Source organism: Marmota marmota, unplaced genomic scaffold (genome assembly GCF_001458135.2).
Source record: "Marmota marmota marmota unplaced genomic scaffold, marMar, whole genome shotgun sequence".
In the NCBI taxonomy this organism is placed as follows: Eukaryota; Metazoa; Chordata; class Mammalia; order Rodentia; family Sciuridae; genus Marmota; species Marmota marmota.
This window is the reverse complement of record NW_026000020.1, coordinates 4,870,248-4,890,683: the sequence shown is the minus strand read 5'-3', so window position 1 is coordinate 4,890,683 and position 20,436 is coordinate 4,870,248. Positions and strand designations below refer to the sequence as shown.

Sequence of the window (20,436 nt, the reverse complement as noted above, 5' to 3'; positions counted from 1 at the left end):
CTGATCGATTCTTCCAGTCCTGGTAGGAGCTGGAACAGAACAGTTAAAAAAAAATTACTCCAATTCTTTTTTTTTTTTAACATTTTTTTAAAGATAGAGAATTTTTTAATATTTATTTTTTAGTTTTCGGTGGACACAACATCTTAATTTCATTTTTATGTGGTGCTGAGGATCAAACCCAGTGCCCCGCGCATGCCAGGTAAACACACTACTGCTTGAGCCACATCCCCAGCCCTCCAATTCCTTATTTAAGGGAGGATATCAAAGGCAGGGATAAGGTTTCAGTGGGTAGAGTCTTGCTTCTAGGTGTCTTACAGTCAGCAGGTTGATTGGCATCTTGACAAGCCATACCCAACTCTAAGATGCTGTGTGGCTATGTGGCTGCAGCAGGTCACCCCATCTCTGGTGCTGTATGGGACTGGGACCTTAGAGCTGAATAAGAGTTCACATGTATCTGGATAGTCTTGCCAGCAGGATTGCTGTTTGAAGTTCCTAGATACCAGATTTTCCTATTCAATGGCTTCAGTGCTGGTTTGGCCCATACAGAATTCATGGATGGTTCTCAACATATTTACATACATTTTTCTGTCCTAAGGAAGTCCTCAACCTTTTCTTTGTTCTTTGGGCATATCAGAGGCCATCTGGTTTATGCATGTATATCCCAGATTATAATCCTATTCTTCATTTCCAAATAAAAATTTCTTTATTGGAAATTCTCCTTGATATATATATATTTTTATTTTGACATCTCCAATACACAAACATCAATGCTAACAGTAGTTATTTTTCATTTTATAAAATCATAACCACCAACCTAGTGGGTATGAAGTGGTATAGGCTTTACTTCATATTTCTCTAATAACTAATAGTGACGAACATTTTTTTTTTCTTTGCACTACTGGGGATTGAACCCAGGGATGTTCTATCACTGAGCTATATCCCCAACCCTTTTTATTCTTATTTTGAGACAGGGTCTCACTAAGTTGCCAGACTGGCCTCAAAGTTGTGATTCTTCTGCCTCAGCCTCCCAAGGTGCTGGGATTACAGGCATGTGCCACTGTCCCTGACTGATGTTGAGCATCTTTTCACATACTTGTTGTCCATTTGTATACCTTCTTTGGGGAAATCTCTATTCAAATCTTTTTCCCATTTTAAAGTTGAGTTGTCTTTGTTTTTTTGTTGCTCTGTTGTAAGTCTATTTATATATTCTGGATACTAGACACTTGTCAGATAAATGACTTGCAAACATTTTTCTCATTGGATGGGCTCTCTTTTCACTTTTTTGATTATGTCCTTTTTTTTTTTCTTAACCAAAGTTTTAGGGTGAAAGTCCCAGCTCCAGGGGTGCCAATGGACTAGATTCTGCCACTCATCTCAAGATGCTAATTCAAGAGATAAGAAATGGTGATGGCAGGAAAGGAACTTGAATGAGTGTAGTTACAAAAGAAAGACAAGGGCCCAGCCTCCTTAACCCTGTCTTCAGGAGGACTGACATGTTCTCCCAGATTAAATAGACCAGGGAGAGCAGAAATATGCATATTCAAGCGGTTTTGGATAGTCAGAAGTACACAGTTCGCTGGATAGTTTATGCACAGTGAAACTGGTCTTGCTGATCCTTATCTCAAGATTAGTCAGGCAGGGCCTTTTCTGCAATTAGAAAATAGCTGTTAACCTGGCAGGTGGGGAGTTTCAACCCATCACAAGATGTTTACCCATCAGACCTATTGTTCTTGGAATCCAAGGTGATGCAGGAGGAAATGACTCAGGGCAAAGGAGGCACATGCAAAATGAAGGCAGAGATGCCAAGCTTTATCCTGCTTTCAGCTGCCCATTGGGCATCTACAGCCCAAGTGAAGAGTCAGTGCGTTTTACCAAACACAGCCTCTAATTCGTGTTACGTTGATGCACAAAAGTTTTGATTTTGACGAAATTCAATGTATCATTTTTTTTTTAAGTTGGTCATGTATTTGGTGTCATTGCCAAACCCAAGATCATGAAGATTTAGCTGTTTTTTCTTTTAAGAGTTTTATGTTTTAGCTCCTATATTTAGGTAGCTGGTTCATTTTGAATTACTTTTTGTGTAGTGTGTGAAGTAAGTGTCCAAGCTCATTCTTTTGCTTGTCCATATCCAGTTATCCCAGAGCCATTTGTTGAAGGCTATTATTTGCCCAATTAAATGCTTTGTTTTGGGGGAGTTCTCTCTCCTCCCCCACAACCTGTATTAGTGGGAATTAAATATAGGTGTGCTGTAACACTGAGATATGTCCCGGCCCTTTTTGTTTTATTTTCAGACAGGGTCTCACTAAGTTGCTCAGGCCAGCCTCAAACTTGTGATTCCCTACCTCAGCTTCCTGAATCACTGGGATTATAGGCCTGCACCTCCATGCTCAGCTGAATGGTCTTGTTAAAAAAGAAAATGACGACAAATCTAGTTTTGCAGATCTAGATAATTGACTTTATTTGTGATTCTATAAATAGGCAGCAGTCTGAACCAAAAATGGCTTGAAATGTTTAGCTCCACAACATATTTTATTTATAACTAGAGTAAAGAAAGAGACGTACAGTAAATGGAAGTGAGGTGCAGAGATAACACAACTGGTTACAACTGAAATCCATCTCATTTGAACATGATTTGAACAGTTGGCTGCTTGTTATTGACTGACTTAGCTACTTGTTACAAGAGTAGGTTACAACCCCATTTGAATCAAATGTATGATATGTCAAGATCTTTGTAATGTTTTGAGCAACTAATAAAAAAAATTAATAAAAAATAAAGCAGATTTGTGGCCAACAACATTAACGTGACTTCTAACAAGGTCAGTTTATTGGTTCAAGTTTAGATACTATGAAAACGTTTTTTTTTTCTATAATATATTAACATATATTATAATAAATAGTTAACATTCAATGACTACTTACTAGAAAATGACAGTGAATTGCTTTTGATCTCTCCTGTCAAGACAGATTCCTTAACTTGAATTCATAGGATCCTTCAGCTTTAATATGGGGGGAAAAACACATTCATTATCACTCACTCCTATCTGACATTTGGAATAATGAACAACCATAGTATTTCTAGTCATGCCTGGGTTTTTATTGTTATTTCTTTTCTTTTTCTTTTTTCTTTTTTTTTTTTGGATGCTGTACTTAATTTTCCTATTATTTTAAAATATTGTTCACATTCATCACTATTTCAAAGTTATGCTGATCGTTAACCCCTGCCACTAATATGTTAGTGATGAGCAAATAAAGAGCATCTATTATTAGATCACATTTTTTAAAAAAATTGTCTTTTAATAATATGATGGTCTTTTGTAATCATATATTTTATTTTAGAAGCATTATTTTGAGAAGGAGTCCACAGGCCTACATAGCCTATTAAAGGGTCATGGGGAAAAAGAAAAGAGAGAGAGAGAGAGAAAGAGAGATTTTGCTGTAGAAAGTTAAAGATTAAGAAAAAAAAAAGAGTAGGTTACAGTCTGTTTGCATATCAAGTTAAGTTGCATTTTGCTATATATGGAGACACACTTAGTCCAAATTTAAAATATGTATGGAAGCAGCTTTAAACCAAACCAATTTAACACCCTTGACATCTTTGTCAACAGTCAATTGTCTGGGCTGGGGGTGTAGCTTAGTGGTACACAGTGTGCTTAGTATGCATAAGGCCCTGGGTTAGATCCCCAGGACTGTGAAAGAAAATTAGTTGGTCATTCAAGTAGTTTACCTCTGGACTCCTTTAGTTTTTTTTTAATTTGTCCATGTCTTATTTTAAGTCTTTTAGCATATTGAGAGCTTTGATTTAAAGTTTTGTTTAGCAAGTCCAATGACTGGACTCCCTTACAGACATTTGTTTCTGTGTAATAGACCATTGCTTCTTTTCACGTTTTATAATGTTTTTTTGTTGTTGTTGTTGAAACTTGGATATTTTTAATATTAGAAGGTACCCATACTGAAAACCAGGTTCTTCACGCTCCTCACTTTAAAAAAATTTTTTGTTGTTGTTGTTGTAGATGGACAAAATGCCTTTATTTTATTTATTTTTATATGGTGCTGAGGATTGAACCCAGGGCCTCACACATGCTAGGCAAGCGCTTTGCCACTGAGTCCCAGCCCCAGCCCTCTTCTCAAGTTTCATTGCTTGGTGTGTAGGCCGTCGATGTTTAGTGATGTTTCTGATCTGTTTTTGTAAAGTCTGTATTCTCTGTCATATGAAGTGTCACATTCGTTATGTCTCTAGCTTGAATACAGCTAGCCTTAAGGGAGGGAGGGAGAATGCACAGAGGTGGGGAAGGATAAATGCCTTTGTCAGTCTTTGCAGATTGGCTCTGCGCTGGGGCACTTGTTCTGTGCTTGGCCAGGCTGTTAATATCTAAGATCCAATTACTGCATCTGCCTTGAGAGAGTTTTGCAAAACAAGACAAGCTCCTTGCCTCAGCCTTCAGGTAGCCACCAGACATATTAGATCCGATGATTTCTTGTGAATAAGGTCTGCGCTGCTCTTTCCAACACCAAGGACTGAAGTTCCCCGCTGGAAAACAGACTGACAGTCTTTAAGATCACTACTGAGCTGGGGAAGATGTGAGGCTGGAGCAAGTTAAAATGGCATGAAGCGTCCCACTGTTTTAACATGGCCTTTCTGTAAACTTTTGACTGTTTTCCAGGGTTGCAACAACTGTTGGTTCTGGGAGGTTTTGCTTGATTTTTCAGTTTCAGAGGGCTGAGGGATAGGCCATTTGAGCTCCCTACTCTTCTATCTTTGTTGACAGGGATGAGACTTATTTTTACAGGTAAATATATTAATACTTCCAAATATCTTTGACCGGAATTTCTCCAGTTTTTTCCTGATTGTCTGAAGCTTGTTGTTTAGTAAGTTACTTATTAAAATATTCCTAATCTTTCATATTCTTAAATTTAGTCTTTTTTTTTCCAATATTGGGGATTAAACCCAGAGATTCATGCATGCTTTGCTCTACCACTGAGCTACACCCCTAGTCTTAGGTATGTCTGTTGCTGAAAGCTCTGTGCTTGTCCCCAATGCCTGTCTAACATATAGGACAATGTTGTGAGAAAAAGGAAAAGGAAGTTTTATTGCTTTGCTAGCAAAGGAGAATACATGTTGGACTCCTGTCCCTGAGGCTGTGATCCTCACTGCCGTGGTAACTGTGGTCTTTAAAGAGGACACAAAGGCTACACTCTAGCTGTGCCCTGTCAAGAGTCATAATTCATTTGTAGTCTTGAGAGAGCCATTTCTCAAACCCTCTGGTGCCAGTCCCAAAGTATGGATTCTTTCCTTCCTCTGTTTCATGAGCTATTTTTTGACATTAAGCTTGGTATACAAAATTTCAGTTTTTTATTTTCTTCCCTTTATTTCTTCTCCTTTAAGAGTCAGTAGTTTTATGAAAATATTTCTCAATGTTGATCTTTCTGGTGGATTTTTTTTTATCAAGAACTTGCAGTGCATTTCAAGCTTTTTCATTTTGGTAAAGTTTTATTGAATTGTCATTTTCGTATGTTTTCCTGTTAAGTTACTCTGTATTTTTCCTTTGGGAATTCATATTTATGCTGGATTTTCTTTGCCTGGATTCTGTATTCAACACTTTTTTTAAAAAAAAGTCTTTTATTTCTTTCTGTTTCATCAGTTCTCTCCTGTGTTGCTTCTGGTATTATTATTAATATTATTTATTTATTTATTTATTTTGAGACAGAGTCTTGATAAGTTTCTGGGCTTGGATAGCACTATATGTATGGATAGATCTCTGGCTTTGAACTTGTAATCCTCCTGCCTCAGCTTCCCAAGTCTCTGGGATTGCAAAGTGTGCCACCATGCCAAGCATCATTCATTATTTTCTGTTTTAGTCAGCATTTCTGCTGCTGTGACCAAAAGACCTGACAAGAACAATACAGAGGAAGAAAAGTTTATTTGGGGCTCATGGTTTCAGAAATCTCCATCCATTGAAGGATGATTCCATTGCTCTGGGTCTAAGATGAGGTAGAACATGGTGGAAGGGTTTAGTGGAAAAATTCAGCTCAGGACATGGCAATCAGGAAGCAGAGAGAGGCTCCACTCACAAGGGACATGCCCCTGGTGACCTCTCTCCTCCAGCCACTCCATGTGCTCTGTACTGAGCCACACCCTCAACCCATCAATCTGTACTTCAGCGTGTTAACAGCAAAATACAGAATTGTCACAAATTTATGGACTCTGTAGTGAGGTGCATAAGTGTTTGTAATCATTATAGTTTCTTGTTGGATCAACTCTTTTATCATTGTAAAATGACCCTCTGTATCTCTAACAAGCTTTTATCACATCTATTTTGTCTGATATTAGTTTAGCCACCCCAGCTCTCTACTGATTGCTGTTTGCCTGGTATTTTTCATTTGTACTTAAAAGAAAAAACTTTTTTTGGTCATAGATGGACAAAATATCTTTATTTATTTACTCTTATATGGTGCTGAGGATTGAACCCAGTGCCTCACATATACTAGGCAAGTGCTCTACCACTGAGCCATACCCTCAGCCCATCATTTATACTTTTATCTTTGAATCTACAGTAGTTTCCTGTGAATAGTTGGATCTTGTTTTTTAAAACTAGTCTGGCAATTTATGCCTCATGATTATTTAATCCATTCACATTTAATGGTACTATTGTTGTTATATGTTTTATATATATACATATATATATATACTTATATATACATTTTATATATGTTATTATTGTTATATGTTACATACCTTTTTACTGTCCACATGTCTCATAATATCTCTTTTCTAGTTTCTTTTGTATTAAGGAAACATTTCCTTGTGCAATATTTTAATGATTTTTTTAAGTATATATTTTTTAAATTATTTCCTTAATGCTCACTTAGTCCTTCACTTGTATATCTTGTTAGAATCTACTTCAGCTTTGTAGTAATTTAATTCCAGTGAAACATGGAAATGTTACTCCTATACAACCAACCCTATTCCTCATTTGGCCTTAGTTTCTGATAGTTTTGATACCCAATTCTTGGTTGACAGGCTTGGGTTTTTCTTTCAGAACTTGGCATGCCATCCCTCTGCCTTCAGGCCTCCACTGTTTCTGGAAAGCTAAAGGGATATTTTAGTGGTGTTTTCTTGTATACTGAGAGAGTAGTTTTCCTTCTCTTCCAGTTCTGAAGATTTTCTTTTTTTTTTTACTATGATATATTCTAGGTATGGGTCTGTGTTAACTTTATGCAATTTGCTGATCTTCTTACATTAATTTTTTTAAATTTTTGGATTTTCAGTCATTTCTTCTAATTTTTTCTTTGAGCCCAGGACCTTGGGCACACTAGGCAAGCACTCAATTGCTGAGCTGCACCCCCAGCCCTGGTGATATTTTTCCTCCTGACCCTGCTATTATGTATGGTTGATGTTCCATATTTCTCTTTGGATGTTGATTTTTCATCTTTCTTGTTGTTTGGATAGCACTATATGGATAGATCTCTACATTTGTTGATTCTTTCTACTATAAATCTACTGAGCTCCTCTCATGAATTCTTCATTGCATTCGTCTTTTTGAAGTACAGAATTTCCATTTGGTCCTTTTAAAGTAATTCCCTTCTTTATTAATATTTTCTATTCGGTAGAACATTTTCACCACACCATCTTTTACCTCCAGCATAGTTTCCCTTCAGTTACTTTGAATAAATGTATACAAACATTGCTCCCAAAATCCAGGGCCTCTCAAATTGCCCCTCCCTGCCCGAAGCCTGCTGCCCCTGTTTGCTCTAGTTCCTTAGGCAGACCATTTCAGTTAACCACCTGAAGTGGCAGCCTCTGATGTTCCTCCCTAGAGCGCAGCCTGGGCACTGGAGCTACTCTTTTCCTTGCCTCCCTGAGGACACCATTTTTTTCCTTGTCTCACTGGTAAAGTTCGACTTGGTCTGCTCCATAGCCATGGAATCCTATTAGCGTTCACACTGCTAGCCAACCTGGTGTTGTTTTGACAGTGCTCTTGGGTGTAAAGTATTCTGAAAAAAAAGAGAATGAAACTGATGTGGTACTGGCAATAAACTCAGGGCTTCTCTACCACTGAGCGATACTTCCAGCCCCAGTTGCAGTCTGATCCAGTTAGATACAGACCCTGTCTGGTACCTTTGGGGCTTGCTAACCCCAGGACTCTTGGCTGCGTCTCTCCTTCCTGGGTGCTTCTCCTTGGTCTTCCTTGTTGTTTGTTACCATCTGAGTTGCCTGTCCCCCCTTAACTGTTCCCTTACATTAATATCCCTCATATTTGGCAGCACCCTTCCACTTGACCTTCTGTTATTGTCCTGAATAAGGTTGGTCAGTTAGTCCCTTTAAGGAGTTCTATGGAACTTTTTTTTTCCATGGACCTGTTTGATGGAATCACTTCCACTGGACAGAACCTAAGCGCCATTACTTCAGAGACAGGGACGGACCCTCCCTGCCCCCATGTCTGTAGGTGGAGCAGTGGCCTCTGGTTTTCTCTTGCCTTTGGTCCCATGGAACCTTCACTTTATGAATAGACAATTGAGGCCCAGAATTCTGTGCGTTGTTCCTGGGTTAGTGTTTCTGTCACAGTGGGGACTGGGTGGAAAGCAGCCATTCTTACTGGGGAAAAACCCCCTTATAACTGAGAGCATGGGAAATGAAAATCTTGAAGCTCAAGACTGGGAACTGGAGGGAGGAGGAGTGAGGTCATGACTCAGATGGCAGTCTCACTCGTTTTAAACAAGATTTAGATTTTCTTGAATAAGTGTTTTTTTTTGCTGCATGTTCTTGTGACAATTTCCAGATTTGGTTTTAAAATTTTGCCAGTTATGGTTGTTTTATTGTGAAGTGATAGAGGAGTCCTCATCCTGCCATTCCAAGTGTTTCCTGATTGTTCTTTAATGTTTTAAAACCTAAGCCATGCGGATCCTTTAAATAAATATGTTAACAGCCTGAGAGCTTTTTGTGGTATTCAGTTGACTGAATATCAACATGCATCAAAAATAAATAATCAAATTCTTTAATAGCTGTTCAAATATATCCCATAAGTGAGAGTTTACAATTTATTTACAACGGCACCAGTAAATGTTACTTGACCTACTGTACAAACAATGCCGATCAACAATTAGTACTGAGCTGGGCACACTGAGGTGTGCCTGTTCCCAGCTATTTGGGAGGCTGAGGCAGGAGGATAGCAAGTTCCTGGCCAGCTTTGGCAACTTAGTGAAATCCTGTCTCAAAATAAAATAAAAAATAAAAAGGGCTGGGGATGAAGCTTAGTGGTAATGTGTCCCTGGGCGCGGGGGGGGATTAGTCCTGGAATAGTTTGTTGAATTTTTATTTCCATCTTAGTAGATTAAAAACTACAACTGTAAATGGTTCAAAGATGTTAAGAATCATAGTGTAGGGGCTGGGGATGTAGCTCAAGTGGCAGTGCGCTCGCCTGGCATGCGTGCGGCCCGGGTTCGATCCTCAGCACCACATACAAAAAACAAAGATGTTTTGTCCGCCAAAAAAAACCTAAAAATTAAAAAAAAAAAATTCTCTCTCTTAAAAAAAAAAAAAAAAAAAAAAAGAATCATAGTGTAATAAAATCAAAGATAAAGTCAATCTCAAAAATAGAGAATCCCGACCCTTCCCAGGTAACTTAAGAACTCCAAAGTTTTCCTCATCTTAAACAAGAATTGTACAAAACTACAGAATATGAGTGTTAGAAGACCAATTTATTAAAATCAATAGGATTTAGAAAACAAACAGAAATGTGAAGAAAGCAGAAATAAATAGATGATTTACAAAGAATTATAATTGAACTCTAATCATCATCAGAGTCTGAATCATATTTCTTTCCTCGGATAGTTTTCTTTTCCAGTTTTGTGAAGTTTGTTCCACATTTCTTTTGGCTCTGAAATGGTGGTTCCATTAAATTTCCACTGAAAACAAAAGAAAATTGAAAAGCATTTTATCTTTATGACGCAATACATTTGGTATACTTAATTACAAAAAAGAAAAAAAAAACTTTCTTCTTCACTGTAACATCAAACATTTGTAATAGTGGAATATTTCTTGTTAAACGCCAGTGTCAGAAGTAGAATGTGTGTGTGTGTGTGTGTATTTATATTTAGTAAGCACAGGATTTATTGAAGAACAGGAATAGGACTCACTGAAGTACAAGGAGACCCAATAGCAGGTTTTCTCCCAAGAAGTAGAATATTTATATTAATGAATAATAGTTTTATACCTTATTTTGTACTGCCAAATGTTTTAGTTTGTTTTTTTTTTTTTACCGTTAATTATTAATTAACATTTTACAGGCCGTGCTGATATAACTTCTGACTGAAAAGTTCAGAAAGAAGGCAAGTGTTTTGGTTCGTTGGTTCTGGAGATGCTTAACCTGGGTGAGACATTTTACTAGCAGAATGACAGCTGCCATGATTGGTCTGGTCCTGCTGAACATTTCTACATGTTTATTTATGTACAAGTTAGCAAAACCCATAGAAGTCATTATTATTAATCTGGAATTGGTATAGAACTTTTTTCTTTCATTTTAAACTCCCTTTAATGATGCTTGAGAAATAGACAAAATGAGATAATTTCTTCTTTCAAGTGTCTGGGGAGTATTCCTAGCACCCAGATCTTGGTTTTGAAAATCATTTGACATTGAAAAGAAGAATGGTTCCTTGCAGAAATGGCTACTTCCAGGGAGAGTACAATGATAGCCTCCCTATCACTGGAGCAGAAAAGTAGGGCTCAAAGAATTATGGACATGTTAAAAGGACAGAGGTCAGTATGACGTGGGCTCTCATTGGCCAAATTTGAGGCAATTTGAGCTTCCAAGTAAGTGCTAACAGAAAAAGACTATAATTCAGTGAATAAAAATTAGTCCCTCTTCATACTAACATCTCTAAATAATCAATGTAGAAGACAGAATGGTTCCTCATTAAATTACCCTTTGGCAAGATAAAAAAGTGGTCAACCTTTTCTCAGTCACCACCAGAAATGAGACAAACCATCATATGCCTGCTAATCTCATGCACCAAGGAGAAGGGACACAATATCACTTTTGTAATATGGCTAACAGTAACATATGATCTGAATCTAACCTTAAGAAAACATAGCATAACCCCAATCTAGGGGGGGTTTTACAAAATTACTAATCTGTACACTTCAAAAGTGTCAATGCCTCAAAGAATGAAAAAGTATCCAACTGTTACAGGTTAACGGAAACTAGGCCCATAATGACTAAATGAGAATTTTTGCGGTATGAAGAACAATAATGGGATGATGGTAAAATTTGAATAGGTTTATAAATTACTAATTGTTTTAATAATTGTACTATGGCTACATAAGAAAATTCCTTTACTCTTAGAATATACATATGTAAGTATATAGAAGTAAAGAGATATGGCATTTATAACTTCCACACAAATGATTCTGAAGAACATTTATATGTATGTGCAAAGAGTATATTAAAAAAATAAGAAAGTTTAAAATTGGGGGTTATAGGTAAAGGACACATGAGATTTCCTTATCCTATTTTGCAACTTATTTATTTGAACTTTTTCAAAATATAAAGTTTTGCCAATTTCTATAATACAGGAATGATGTCAGCATGTCTAGGAGAGATTCAGAGAAAAGAAAGATGAGGAAATGTGAGAGAGAAGATGAGAGACTTTTCCACGTGTTTTGAAAGGCACTATGACTCTGGAATGCTAACTAACTACACAATTTTACCTGTTATTTATTTATTTATTTTTTTAAAGAGAGAGAGAATTTTTTTAATATTTATTTTTTAGTTTTCGGCAGACACAACATCTTTGTTTGTATGTGGTGCTGAGGATCGAACCCAGGCCACACGCATGCCAGGCGAGTGCGCTACTGCTTGAGCCACATCCCCAGCCCACCTGTTATTTTTTCAAATCAAGAACAGGAACAGGGGCTGGGGTTGTGGTTCAGTGTTAGAGCATTCGCCTAGTATGTACGAGGCCCTGGGTTCAATCCTTAGCACCACAAAAAAAAAAATAATAATAAATAAAAAAATAAAGGTATTGTGTCCAACTACAACTAAAAAAATATTAAAAAAAAAAAAAGAAAAAAAGAATAGGAACAAACCCAAGATGGTAGGTTCTGATTTGTGGAACTGGATAAATTATTTATCTAGAGGTGGACAAAGAGATGAATATCTAAGAAAGTCAAGTTGGACTTTACATTGTTTACTAAGACAATTGTCCATAGTAAGGAATGTAAGCTAAGTACAGAAAACATTTTTACTTTTCAGATTCTGCAACAGGAGTATCTACATTAAAAATCTAATGTTTTAAAATATAACCTTCAGGGTATAGCACTTGCCTAATAAGTCCCTGGGTTTGTTCCTTAGCACTGAAAAATAAAAACAGACAAACAAACTCCCCCAATATAATCTTCCTTATAGCAGCATTTTTTTTTTGAGAGAGAGAGAGAGAGAGAATTTTTTTAAAAAATATTTATTTTTTAATAAATATTTCGGCGGACACAACATCTTTGTTTGTATGTGGTGCCAAGGATCCAACCCCGGGCCGCACTCATGCCAGGCGAGCGCGCTACCGCTTGAGCCACATCCCCAGCCCTTACAGCAGCATTTTTAATTTCATCAAAGGGAATAATTTATGTCAGTATAAAATTGGGGAAATGGGGCTAGCTCAGTCATAGAGTGCTTGCTTGGCATGCACAAGGCTCTGGTTTCCAGGGCTGCAAAAAAAAAAAAAAAAAAAAGAAAAATAAAGGAAGAAAAAATTGGGAAGAGTCTACTTGGAAGTGTCATTTTGTGTTTCCAGATTAATACAGAACTAGTTTCAATATTCAGTTGAAAACTTTTTCAGTCAGGTGTACTCCAAGACTCAAGTTTTATCTCTAAATCTCATTTTGCTTTAAGATCATGCTAATGTATGCTTCAAAGATGCTCTCACGCCAGGAACAGTGGCACATGCCTGTAATCCCAGATACTTGGAGGCTGAGGCAGGAGGATCACAGGTTTGAGGATAGCCTTAGCAACTTAGCAAGACACTGTCTCAAAATGAAAAGTAAAAAAGGCTGGGGATGGAGCTCAATGGTAGAGCAGCTCTGGGTTCAATCAAGAGTCTTCAAGGAAGCCTGGGCAACTTAGTTTTCAAAATAAAATACAACGGCCTAGGGATGCAGCTCAGTGGTAGAGAGTTTGCCTAGCATGCTCAAGTCACTGGGTTTAATCTTCAGTGGTGAGAAAAAGAGGAGAAATAAAATAAAAGAAGCCTCTCCTTTGAGAAACTATTCCCATCTCAGCCTAAAAGTCTTAATTTCATAAAATAAATATTAAGACACAAAAATCCTCTCTAAATATAACAACTAGATAGAAATTAAATTGGGCTGGGGCTGTAGCTCAGTGGCACAGCACTTGTCTAGCACGCGTGAGGCACTGGGTTCGATCCTCTGCACCACATAAACAAAATAAAGGCATTCTGTCCATCTACAACTACAAAGAAATAAAAAGAAAAATTAAAATAAATCTATTCTTTTGCTAAAGGTTACCTGTAATTTAGAATATCAGAACAACCGAGTCTCCACTCTAATGTTTCTGTGGTGAAGTCATCTGTATTTCCTAGGTCAGTAAATCCAACAACATAATCTTGTGTTTTCCCGTCTTTCAAGAGCGCGAGTGTGGGGATGACTTTGATACGCAGTCTCTCACAAAGGAAAGGTGCTTTTTCCACATTCAGCTTTAAAAACTTGGTCTCGAGATGTTTCTTGGAGAGTATCACCAAATGTCTGTCTAGTATTTTACACCTGTGAGTAATAAGTAATAATTATTACCTGTAAGTAGTAAGTAATAACATACCAAGTCAAAAGTTAAAGCTATTGATTTTCTTTTTAAAAAACAAGTATCAGTGTGCATCTGATTTTAAAGTTTTTCTGTTTGAGCATTAAAATGTGGCAGCCAACCAAAGCTTGTGTTGGATGACCACATTTCCAAGTCCTGAGTTAACTGCCTCATGAGATGTATAAAGACACCCTAGCATCCTAGAAAGTAAAATTGGCCCTAATGATAATTATTTAAAAAACCAAAATATTAAATACATGCTTTAAGTCATAAAGGGCTTTTTGAATAAAAGGAGTCATATTCATGGTAAGAGCCAAAAATTAAGATGTTGTTTCACTTATGGATGTTTATGGCATCTCATACAGGATAGTTTGAAGAAGGACAAAGCTGAACTTGAGAGAGCTCAGAAGAGACCTATAAGACTTGTAAGTACACATCGTGTCATATCTGAAGTCCAGAAAGACTGAAGAGTGTCACCAAAACTCTTCTGACTGTATCATTGAGAAGCACATGAGGTTAAGGGTTACAAATAATATATCAATCAATATGGCCATTTTAGTTCTGAAGAATAGAGAAATGAAGGAGCAACTTTAACATGCTGACTAGAATATAATATATATATAAACACATATATATAATATTAATATATATAAAAAACATACTCAAATATCATGAAACACCACCAATTAGAAAGCCGTGCCCGCCCACCCCAATACTGAGAATACACACACACACACACACACACATACATACATATATACACACATAGCCACATACACACACACACACATGTATTAAAAAGGGAAAAAGCAGAAATGAATAATTCTGTTCTGGTGAAGAATATGTTTATTTTCTAATTGTAGGTGGACACAATATTTTTATTTACTTTTTTCTATGTGGTGCTGAGGATCAAACCCAGTGCTTCTCACATGCTAGGTGAGTGCTCTACCGTTGAGCCACAACCCCAACCCTCTGCTAAGAATCTTAAGAGTACATTTCTTTCTTTTTTTCTGCTGCACTGGAGATTGAACCCAGGGCTTTATGCATGCTAGGCAAGTGCTCTAGCACTGAACTAAACTCCCAGCTCTTTTAAAAAACCTTTATTTTGAGACAGGGCAACACTGAGTTACCCAGGCTGACTTCATACTTGTGATCCTCCTGCTTCATCCTCTAAGTAGATGGTATTACAGGTATGCTCCACGACACCTGGCTTAAGTGTACATTTCCAAGATGTTTTTAGAGTCATGAAAACATAATTGAGGAATTAGGAGCCATTTATAAGGGAATATTATTGCCTTTTGATAATATTCAATTTTTTGCATGTCTTTAACTTAATCACTAAAATCACAACTTTAACATGCTAACTAGAATATTAAAAAATGTACTCAAATATGTTTTGATACAAGTTGTTCCTTTTAGTTTTCTATCAAGGCATATCTCCATCCAAACATCTCATCATATTTTAAAGAGTTAGTCAAGGAAGGAAACAAAGTTACCTGAGTGTGGAGTCTCTGTAGAAGTGGCAAACCACTTTTTTACTCTCCTTGACTTCTTGAAAAAACTCTCGCTCACTAGGGATTTCTCTGTATTCCCCATGTCCTTTAGAAAGCCACTCCTAATTTGGAGAGAAGAAAAGATTACACACGTGAAATTCCCCTTTCAGTACCATTTGATATTTTGTCACTATATTATTTTGTAATGAAGTCAATTTTATCTTCTTGGGAAATGAATTACTTTTAGCAGGTTTACTTTCCTATGTTTTTAGTATCAATGCAAAACTAGTCTGTGGACAGTGACTGTCTCCATAGCATGGCTCAGATTTATGACACTTAGCTCTCTTGATAATTTAAAACACTTCTTTTCTCAGAATTTTCAAAATACAAATTTAAGACTCGAGACTTAAAATATAAATGTACATTTAATTTTTTTACATTCTTAAGCTAATAAAGCATTTGATTCAAGTTATACAAAGCTTTTTATCCTCTTTGGCAGTGCTAGGGATACAGTCTAGGGCCTCATGCTTGTAGGCAAGTGCTCCACCACTGAGCTACCCATCTAACCGGGCAAAACTTTTAAAAATGAAGTTCCATGCAGAGAAAACCCCAACCAAACAAAAAAAACCAGTCAGTCTTGGGGTCAGGGAGGTTACTGCAGTTTGGAAGCTTGGGAACCCTGTGTGCTTCTGATGATTACCTCATAAGAGACAGGTTCTATACTGGCCACTGATGGACAATGAGAAGAAAGAGTAGTCTTACTCTCACAGTCTAGAACCAACAAAGATCTCACATCTAATCCAACTTCTCAAACCAATATCAGAACCCATTATCAACCAAGCCTGAGAGATTTTGAACCATTCCTGCAGCAGGAAGCATATCACCTCTACTGGAAGCTCATTCCCCCCTTTTAGTAATCTGGTTTTAATGAAAAGGAACACTGGTTGCAGGCAGAAGGCACAGGTTTCAATACCTGTTCCACCACATATTGGGCTAGAATTCTAATGACTTTCCTGACTCAATCCCCTCATTTGTAAAGTGAACACAATAGAGCAACCACTTCATTTTTGGGCTGCTGTGAAAATGAAAGAAAGACATCTATGTAACCATGCCTAACAGCGCCTGACACATGCGTAACAAGCACCCGGGCCTGGAGTAGTTTTACAAAAGTCTTCTCATACTGAATGCAACAGCAACTTTAATGTGCAGATCCCAGCTTAGACTAAGATTAGAGAGAAAAGTTTACATTTCTTCCATATGTCAGCACCTCAAGTATTACACGTGGCCTGTTTTCCCTGATGTTCTTTTCCCTGGGTTAAAATTTTCATATGTATATACATTATATACCCTTACACACACACATATGTGTGCATATAAACATATACATATACAATATACACATAGAGATAGATTTTTTTTGGTGGTGCTAGGGGTTGATCCCAGGGTCTTGCTCAAGGGGTAGGCAAGCACCCTATCACTGAGCCACACTCCCAGCTTCCTACCAAAATTTTTAACAGTGATGGATGTTAAATTAAGAAAATTCTAAAAATGAGGACTGAAATGTCTAGCCCATGTATATATAAGTTGTTAGGAGCATACTGTTATAGCAATTTCAGAAAGCAGGTCAGAGAGGTTACTTGTTTCTGCTGTTGAGCTTTCCTTAGTGCCTCAAGTCTCTTTTCTTTGAGGTGTTCCAATTCGTCCTCGTCCATCTGATCCAGTTTCTGAATTTCAGAATCCAGATGTTCTTCTACTAGCTTGGCCGACTGAAGCAACTGGTCCTCCAAGACTTTTGAAAACATGTCGACAGACGCGTCAGCTTCCATTTTTCTAAATTGTATAGTTCAGTCCTGATACTGGGAAGAAGGTTGACAAACTTTGGAAATAAAGCAAACATTTAGCAAAGTTTTCTCTCATTTGCAAAAATTCTAGCAAGGTGTACTCTACAGAGTATTCTGCCAACACCCAAGCACTTGATTTTATGTGTTAAAATTTCATTTTCAATAGGTTACAGTCACATCAAAACTTCAGAAAAATTAAAGCTTTTTATGTTTTTGTCATAGCCAACTAAGGAGGAACTAGAGTTGATGATAATGTATTTCTATACAAATTAAACCAAGGAAACAATTTTAACTTGAAATTCAATTGAAGACTGAAATGCAAGTACTCAGAGCAAATGTCAGGTGCTTCTATTTAGTTTGTTTTATTACATTAAAACAAAGATAAATGATTAGAACCATCACCAGACTACAGAGAAATGAGTTGTGCAGTTATACCTAGGGTTGTATACTGACAATCATGTTTTTTACCAAGGTAAAGGGAAGAAAAGCAAGAAACAACTGTGAACAATGGTTTTAGGTGTTCACACATGTGTCAAAATTTGCTTCAACACTGGCTGTGCAAAAGACAGCTTTTTCATGGTCACCATCCTGTGAGTTTCAAATCCTTTAACTTACAAGAAGTCTCATTATAATTTCTACAAAGAATGTTGCCTGTTGTTCCATAAGCATTAATATCCATTCCTTTTCTGTTGCCTGACAAAATCTATGAGATTGCAAAAATTGATACTGTTTTCAGCTTGTTGAAATTCAGTATTCTTAACTTGAATGTAAAACAATGTAACACTTTAAATATTTTCTTAGATGTTTTCTCCCTAATCATTCTTTATGAAAAGTAAGTTTTAAAACAGAACTCAGATTAAAAAAGATCTCAATTGTATATTTAAAGAGTATTTTCTACCACTATCAAAGGGCAATTTAATGTGTATCCCCCGGTTATTATCCCAGAAATATAATTTGCCTATCAAAGCAAGAAGCTGTTGCATCTCAAAAAACCAAAACACATTTACAAATAATATTGGAGCACTTTAAAAATCTGAACAAAATGTAAACTCATTCAGTCAGCTTCTGACACTGGACCTGGCCCTCAAAGAGCCTCTGTGAAGAAAGGTTGAGTTTAGGGAAATATTCTTCCAAACATCACTTCTAGTTCCTTTTTCTTCACAGGAAAAGCAGATGAAATGCTGATTTTATTTTTGTATCCCCAGACCTAGCAATGTTTAGACCCAGCAGGTATTCAATAAATGTGTTTAATGTTAAAAGAACATAGCATCGTTTCTGTCAACTGATCAAGTAGCAAAGGTTTGAGTTTTAAAAACCAAACTTTAAGCACCTCATCAATGCTATACAATTAAAAAGGAACGTACTTCAAACATAGTAAATAAGATTTCCAACTCCCCTCGCCTCAAATGTCAGTATCAATGTGACCACAGCTGACGCTTATCCTAGAATTTTATAGGATGAGCTCAAAATTTAATTCTGGGCTAACTGGGAACAGAAATGATTAAGCAGAGCAGTGTTGGGCTCAGATGGCGGTGGGCACTGCATTCACAACGGGGTGAAGGACATGGTGCGGTGGTCCCCATAACTTTTCATACCTCAAGGATGGGGAAAGGACACCGAGTGTCCTCAAACTTCCTAGCCATTTCCTTGGTTCCTCTGGAGATACCCACCAATACACCCAAGGGCCTCGTCCTTAACCGTCCCCCGGGATTTTTCCAATAGCATCCTGGCCACTCCCCGAAACCAGGCAGACAGACGCGGCCAACTGTGCAGCACCCACCGTAACGCTCTAGGGGCGCATGCGCCAGAGCCTCGGCCTCTGCACAGACACCGGCGTCCGGGCCGCGCCCCTGCCCCGACCCAGCCGAATATCGAGTGGCTATGTATCCCTCAGCACTGGGACGTGGTGACCGGATTTATCACACCATCCGTTGTCTCACCTGAGAGCTCGGTGATATTTAACAAGCGACAAACCAGCAGCTCCAGGACAGCACCCCACTTTGGTTTCAGCCTTATAGCTGCCGGGGACTAGGAATCGGCCTTCACTTCCGCCTTCTCTTTGGGTCCGGTCCTCTCGCGATACAATCTGAGACGCCTGAAGAGGAGGTGGACCGCCGAGTGAGGAGGGTTTCCGTGCATGCGCTTTTCCTCTGCCACTCGGAACCTGTGTTTCCGATCCTTTTCTTTCTTCCGGGTGAATTGCTGGGAGGGAGAGGGAGCAAAGTATACTGGAAGTTGTAGTTTCTTAATGCACACGCTGGAGTTGACTTTCTACTCATGAATGTTACATCAGAAATGAGATCGTGTTCAGAACTGACACTCGAACTTTGTTTCTCTTATGTTTATTGAACACGTTTCCATTTTTTCCTTTTGAATTATACCGTACTACACGATGAATTTTTAATTAACTCCTATAATACCATCGCCCAGATGGAGGTGTGGAACACCCGTAGCTTCTCTCCTGACTTTCGTGTATTTGGACACACGAATTTTTAGGACTTGGCCTCACTTTGCTTATAAAGATTAAGACTTATAGTAGGGAATTGGTGGATATGTCCTGTTGTGTGTTTCCTTTTGTGACCGTACATAGTTCTTAATCCATTGGTGTTACTGAAAGGTCCCAATTTTGTCCTCCAGAACCCCAGACCTCATCATTGGTTTCTGTGGTTCTTTACTGAACTTCGTGCAGCTAAGAATATAAAGATTACAAGGAAAGTAAGTCCATGGCTTTCTTCTGAACCGAATGCCAATCCTGCTTTCCCTGGCCGAAAAGGAGTTGACGTGGGGAGTGAACAGCCTCATTGTCTCCCGCCGGGTTCTAGAACCTGGAAACCCCTGTGCGCGGCTGATCCTTGCGGCAGAGGGCGCTCGTGCTCCTGCCTGGCCAAAGGGTCCACTGGCGACGCTCTACCCGAAGCGCAGCTCTCGATGAGCCGCGCCCTGCGTCCCCACGCCGAGGCGGCGGGGCGATGCGCTTGCGCATTGAGAGCTTACACCATATGTGCCCTGTCCCAGTGCGCGGGTCTGTGGAGAGCCCGGTGCGAGAAGCGGCAGCGCGGCGGGGGACGGAGCCGGGCCGAGACCGAAGTCGAACGGGAGACAGTGTGTCTGTGATTATCCGAATAGAGGGGCAGGGGCCACGAGCGCCTCTGACAAGCGATGGGGAAGAAACAGAAAAACAAGAGCGAAGACAGGTAGGCAGTGGCTGGGTCCGTATGGCAGCGCCGCCGCCGCACTGTGGGGGCGCGCGGGTCCCGCCGGGCGCGGGCTCGGACCCGGCTCTAGGCTCGCGACGAGCTC

The 20,436-nt window shown here is 38.5% G+C and overlaps 2 protein-coding genes across 6 annotated transcripts in view; one reads left to right on the top strand and one right to left on the bottom strand.

Annotated features, from left to right (window-relative positions):
* Positions 1-9,677: 9,677 nt before the first annotated feature.
* Positions 9,678-19,233, bottom strand: Txndc9 (thioredoxin domain containing 9). 2 transcript variants are annotated; one of them, XM_015499684.2, is made up of 5 exons: positions 19,077-19,233; positions 16,933-17,151; positions 15,299-15,417; positions 13,514-13,768; positions 9,678-9,903 (listed from the first exon to the last, which is right to left on the bottom strand). In XM_015499684.2, the coding sequence occupies exons 2-5, from the start codon at positions 17,119-17,121 to the stop codon at positions 9,786-9,788; spliced, it is 681 nt and encodes a 226-aa protein (XP_015355170.1). In that variant the 5' UTR covers positions 17,122-17,151; positions 19,077-19,233; the 3' UTR covers positions 9,678-9,785. The 2 variants fall into 2 exon arrangements, with proteins under 2 accessions (XP_015355170.1, XP_048666225.1); XM_048810268.1 differs by having other exon boundaries at positions 16,933-17,171; positions 19,077-19,232.
* Positions 19,234-20,014: 781 nt separating this feature from the next.
* The window catches only part of Eif5b (eukaryotic translation initiation factor 5B), a 60,612-nt gene continuing 60,190 nt past the window's right edge, over positions 20,015-20,436 (top strand). For 3 of the 4 annotated variants that reach the window (XM_015499683.2, XM_048810267.1, XM_048810266.1), the window contains exon 1: positions 20,096-20,330. In XM_015499683.2, coding sequence (XP_015355169.1) covers positions 20,296-20,330 — 35 coding nt within the window. In that variant the 5' untranslated portion in view covers positions 20,096-20,295. Of the gene's footprint in view, positions 20,331-20,436 lie in introns of all 4 variants that reach the window. The other variant, XM_015499682.2, reaches the window with a different exon arrangement.

Bases quoted from the DNA above. Each gene is read 5' to 3' on its own strand.
- Txndc9 (XM_015499684.2), bottom strand. From the start codon at position 17,121: ATGGAAGCTGACGCGTCTGTCGACATGTTTTCAAAAGTCTTGGAGGAC. The intron at 15,418-16,932 runs GTAACCTCTCTG...TCTCCAAATTAG, and splicing joins AAGCTCAACAGCAGAAACAA to GAGTGGCTTTCTAAAGGACA. The intron at 13,769-15,298 runs GTAACTTTGTTT...TATTACTCACAG, and splicing joins TACAGAGACTCCACACTCAG to GTGTAAAATACTAGACAGAC.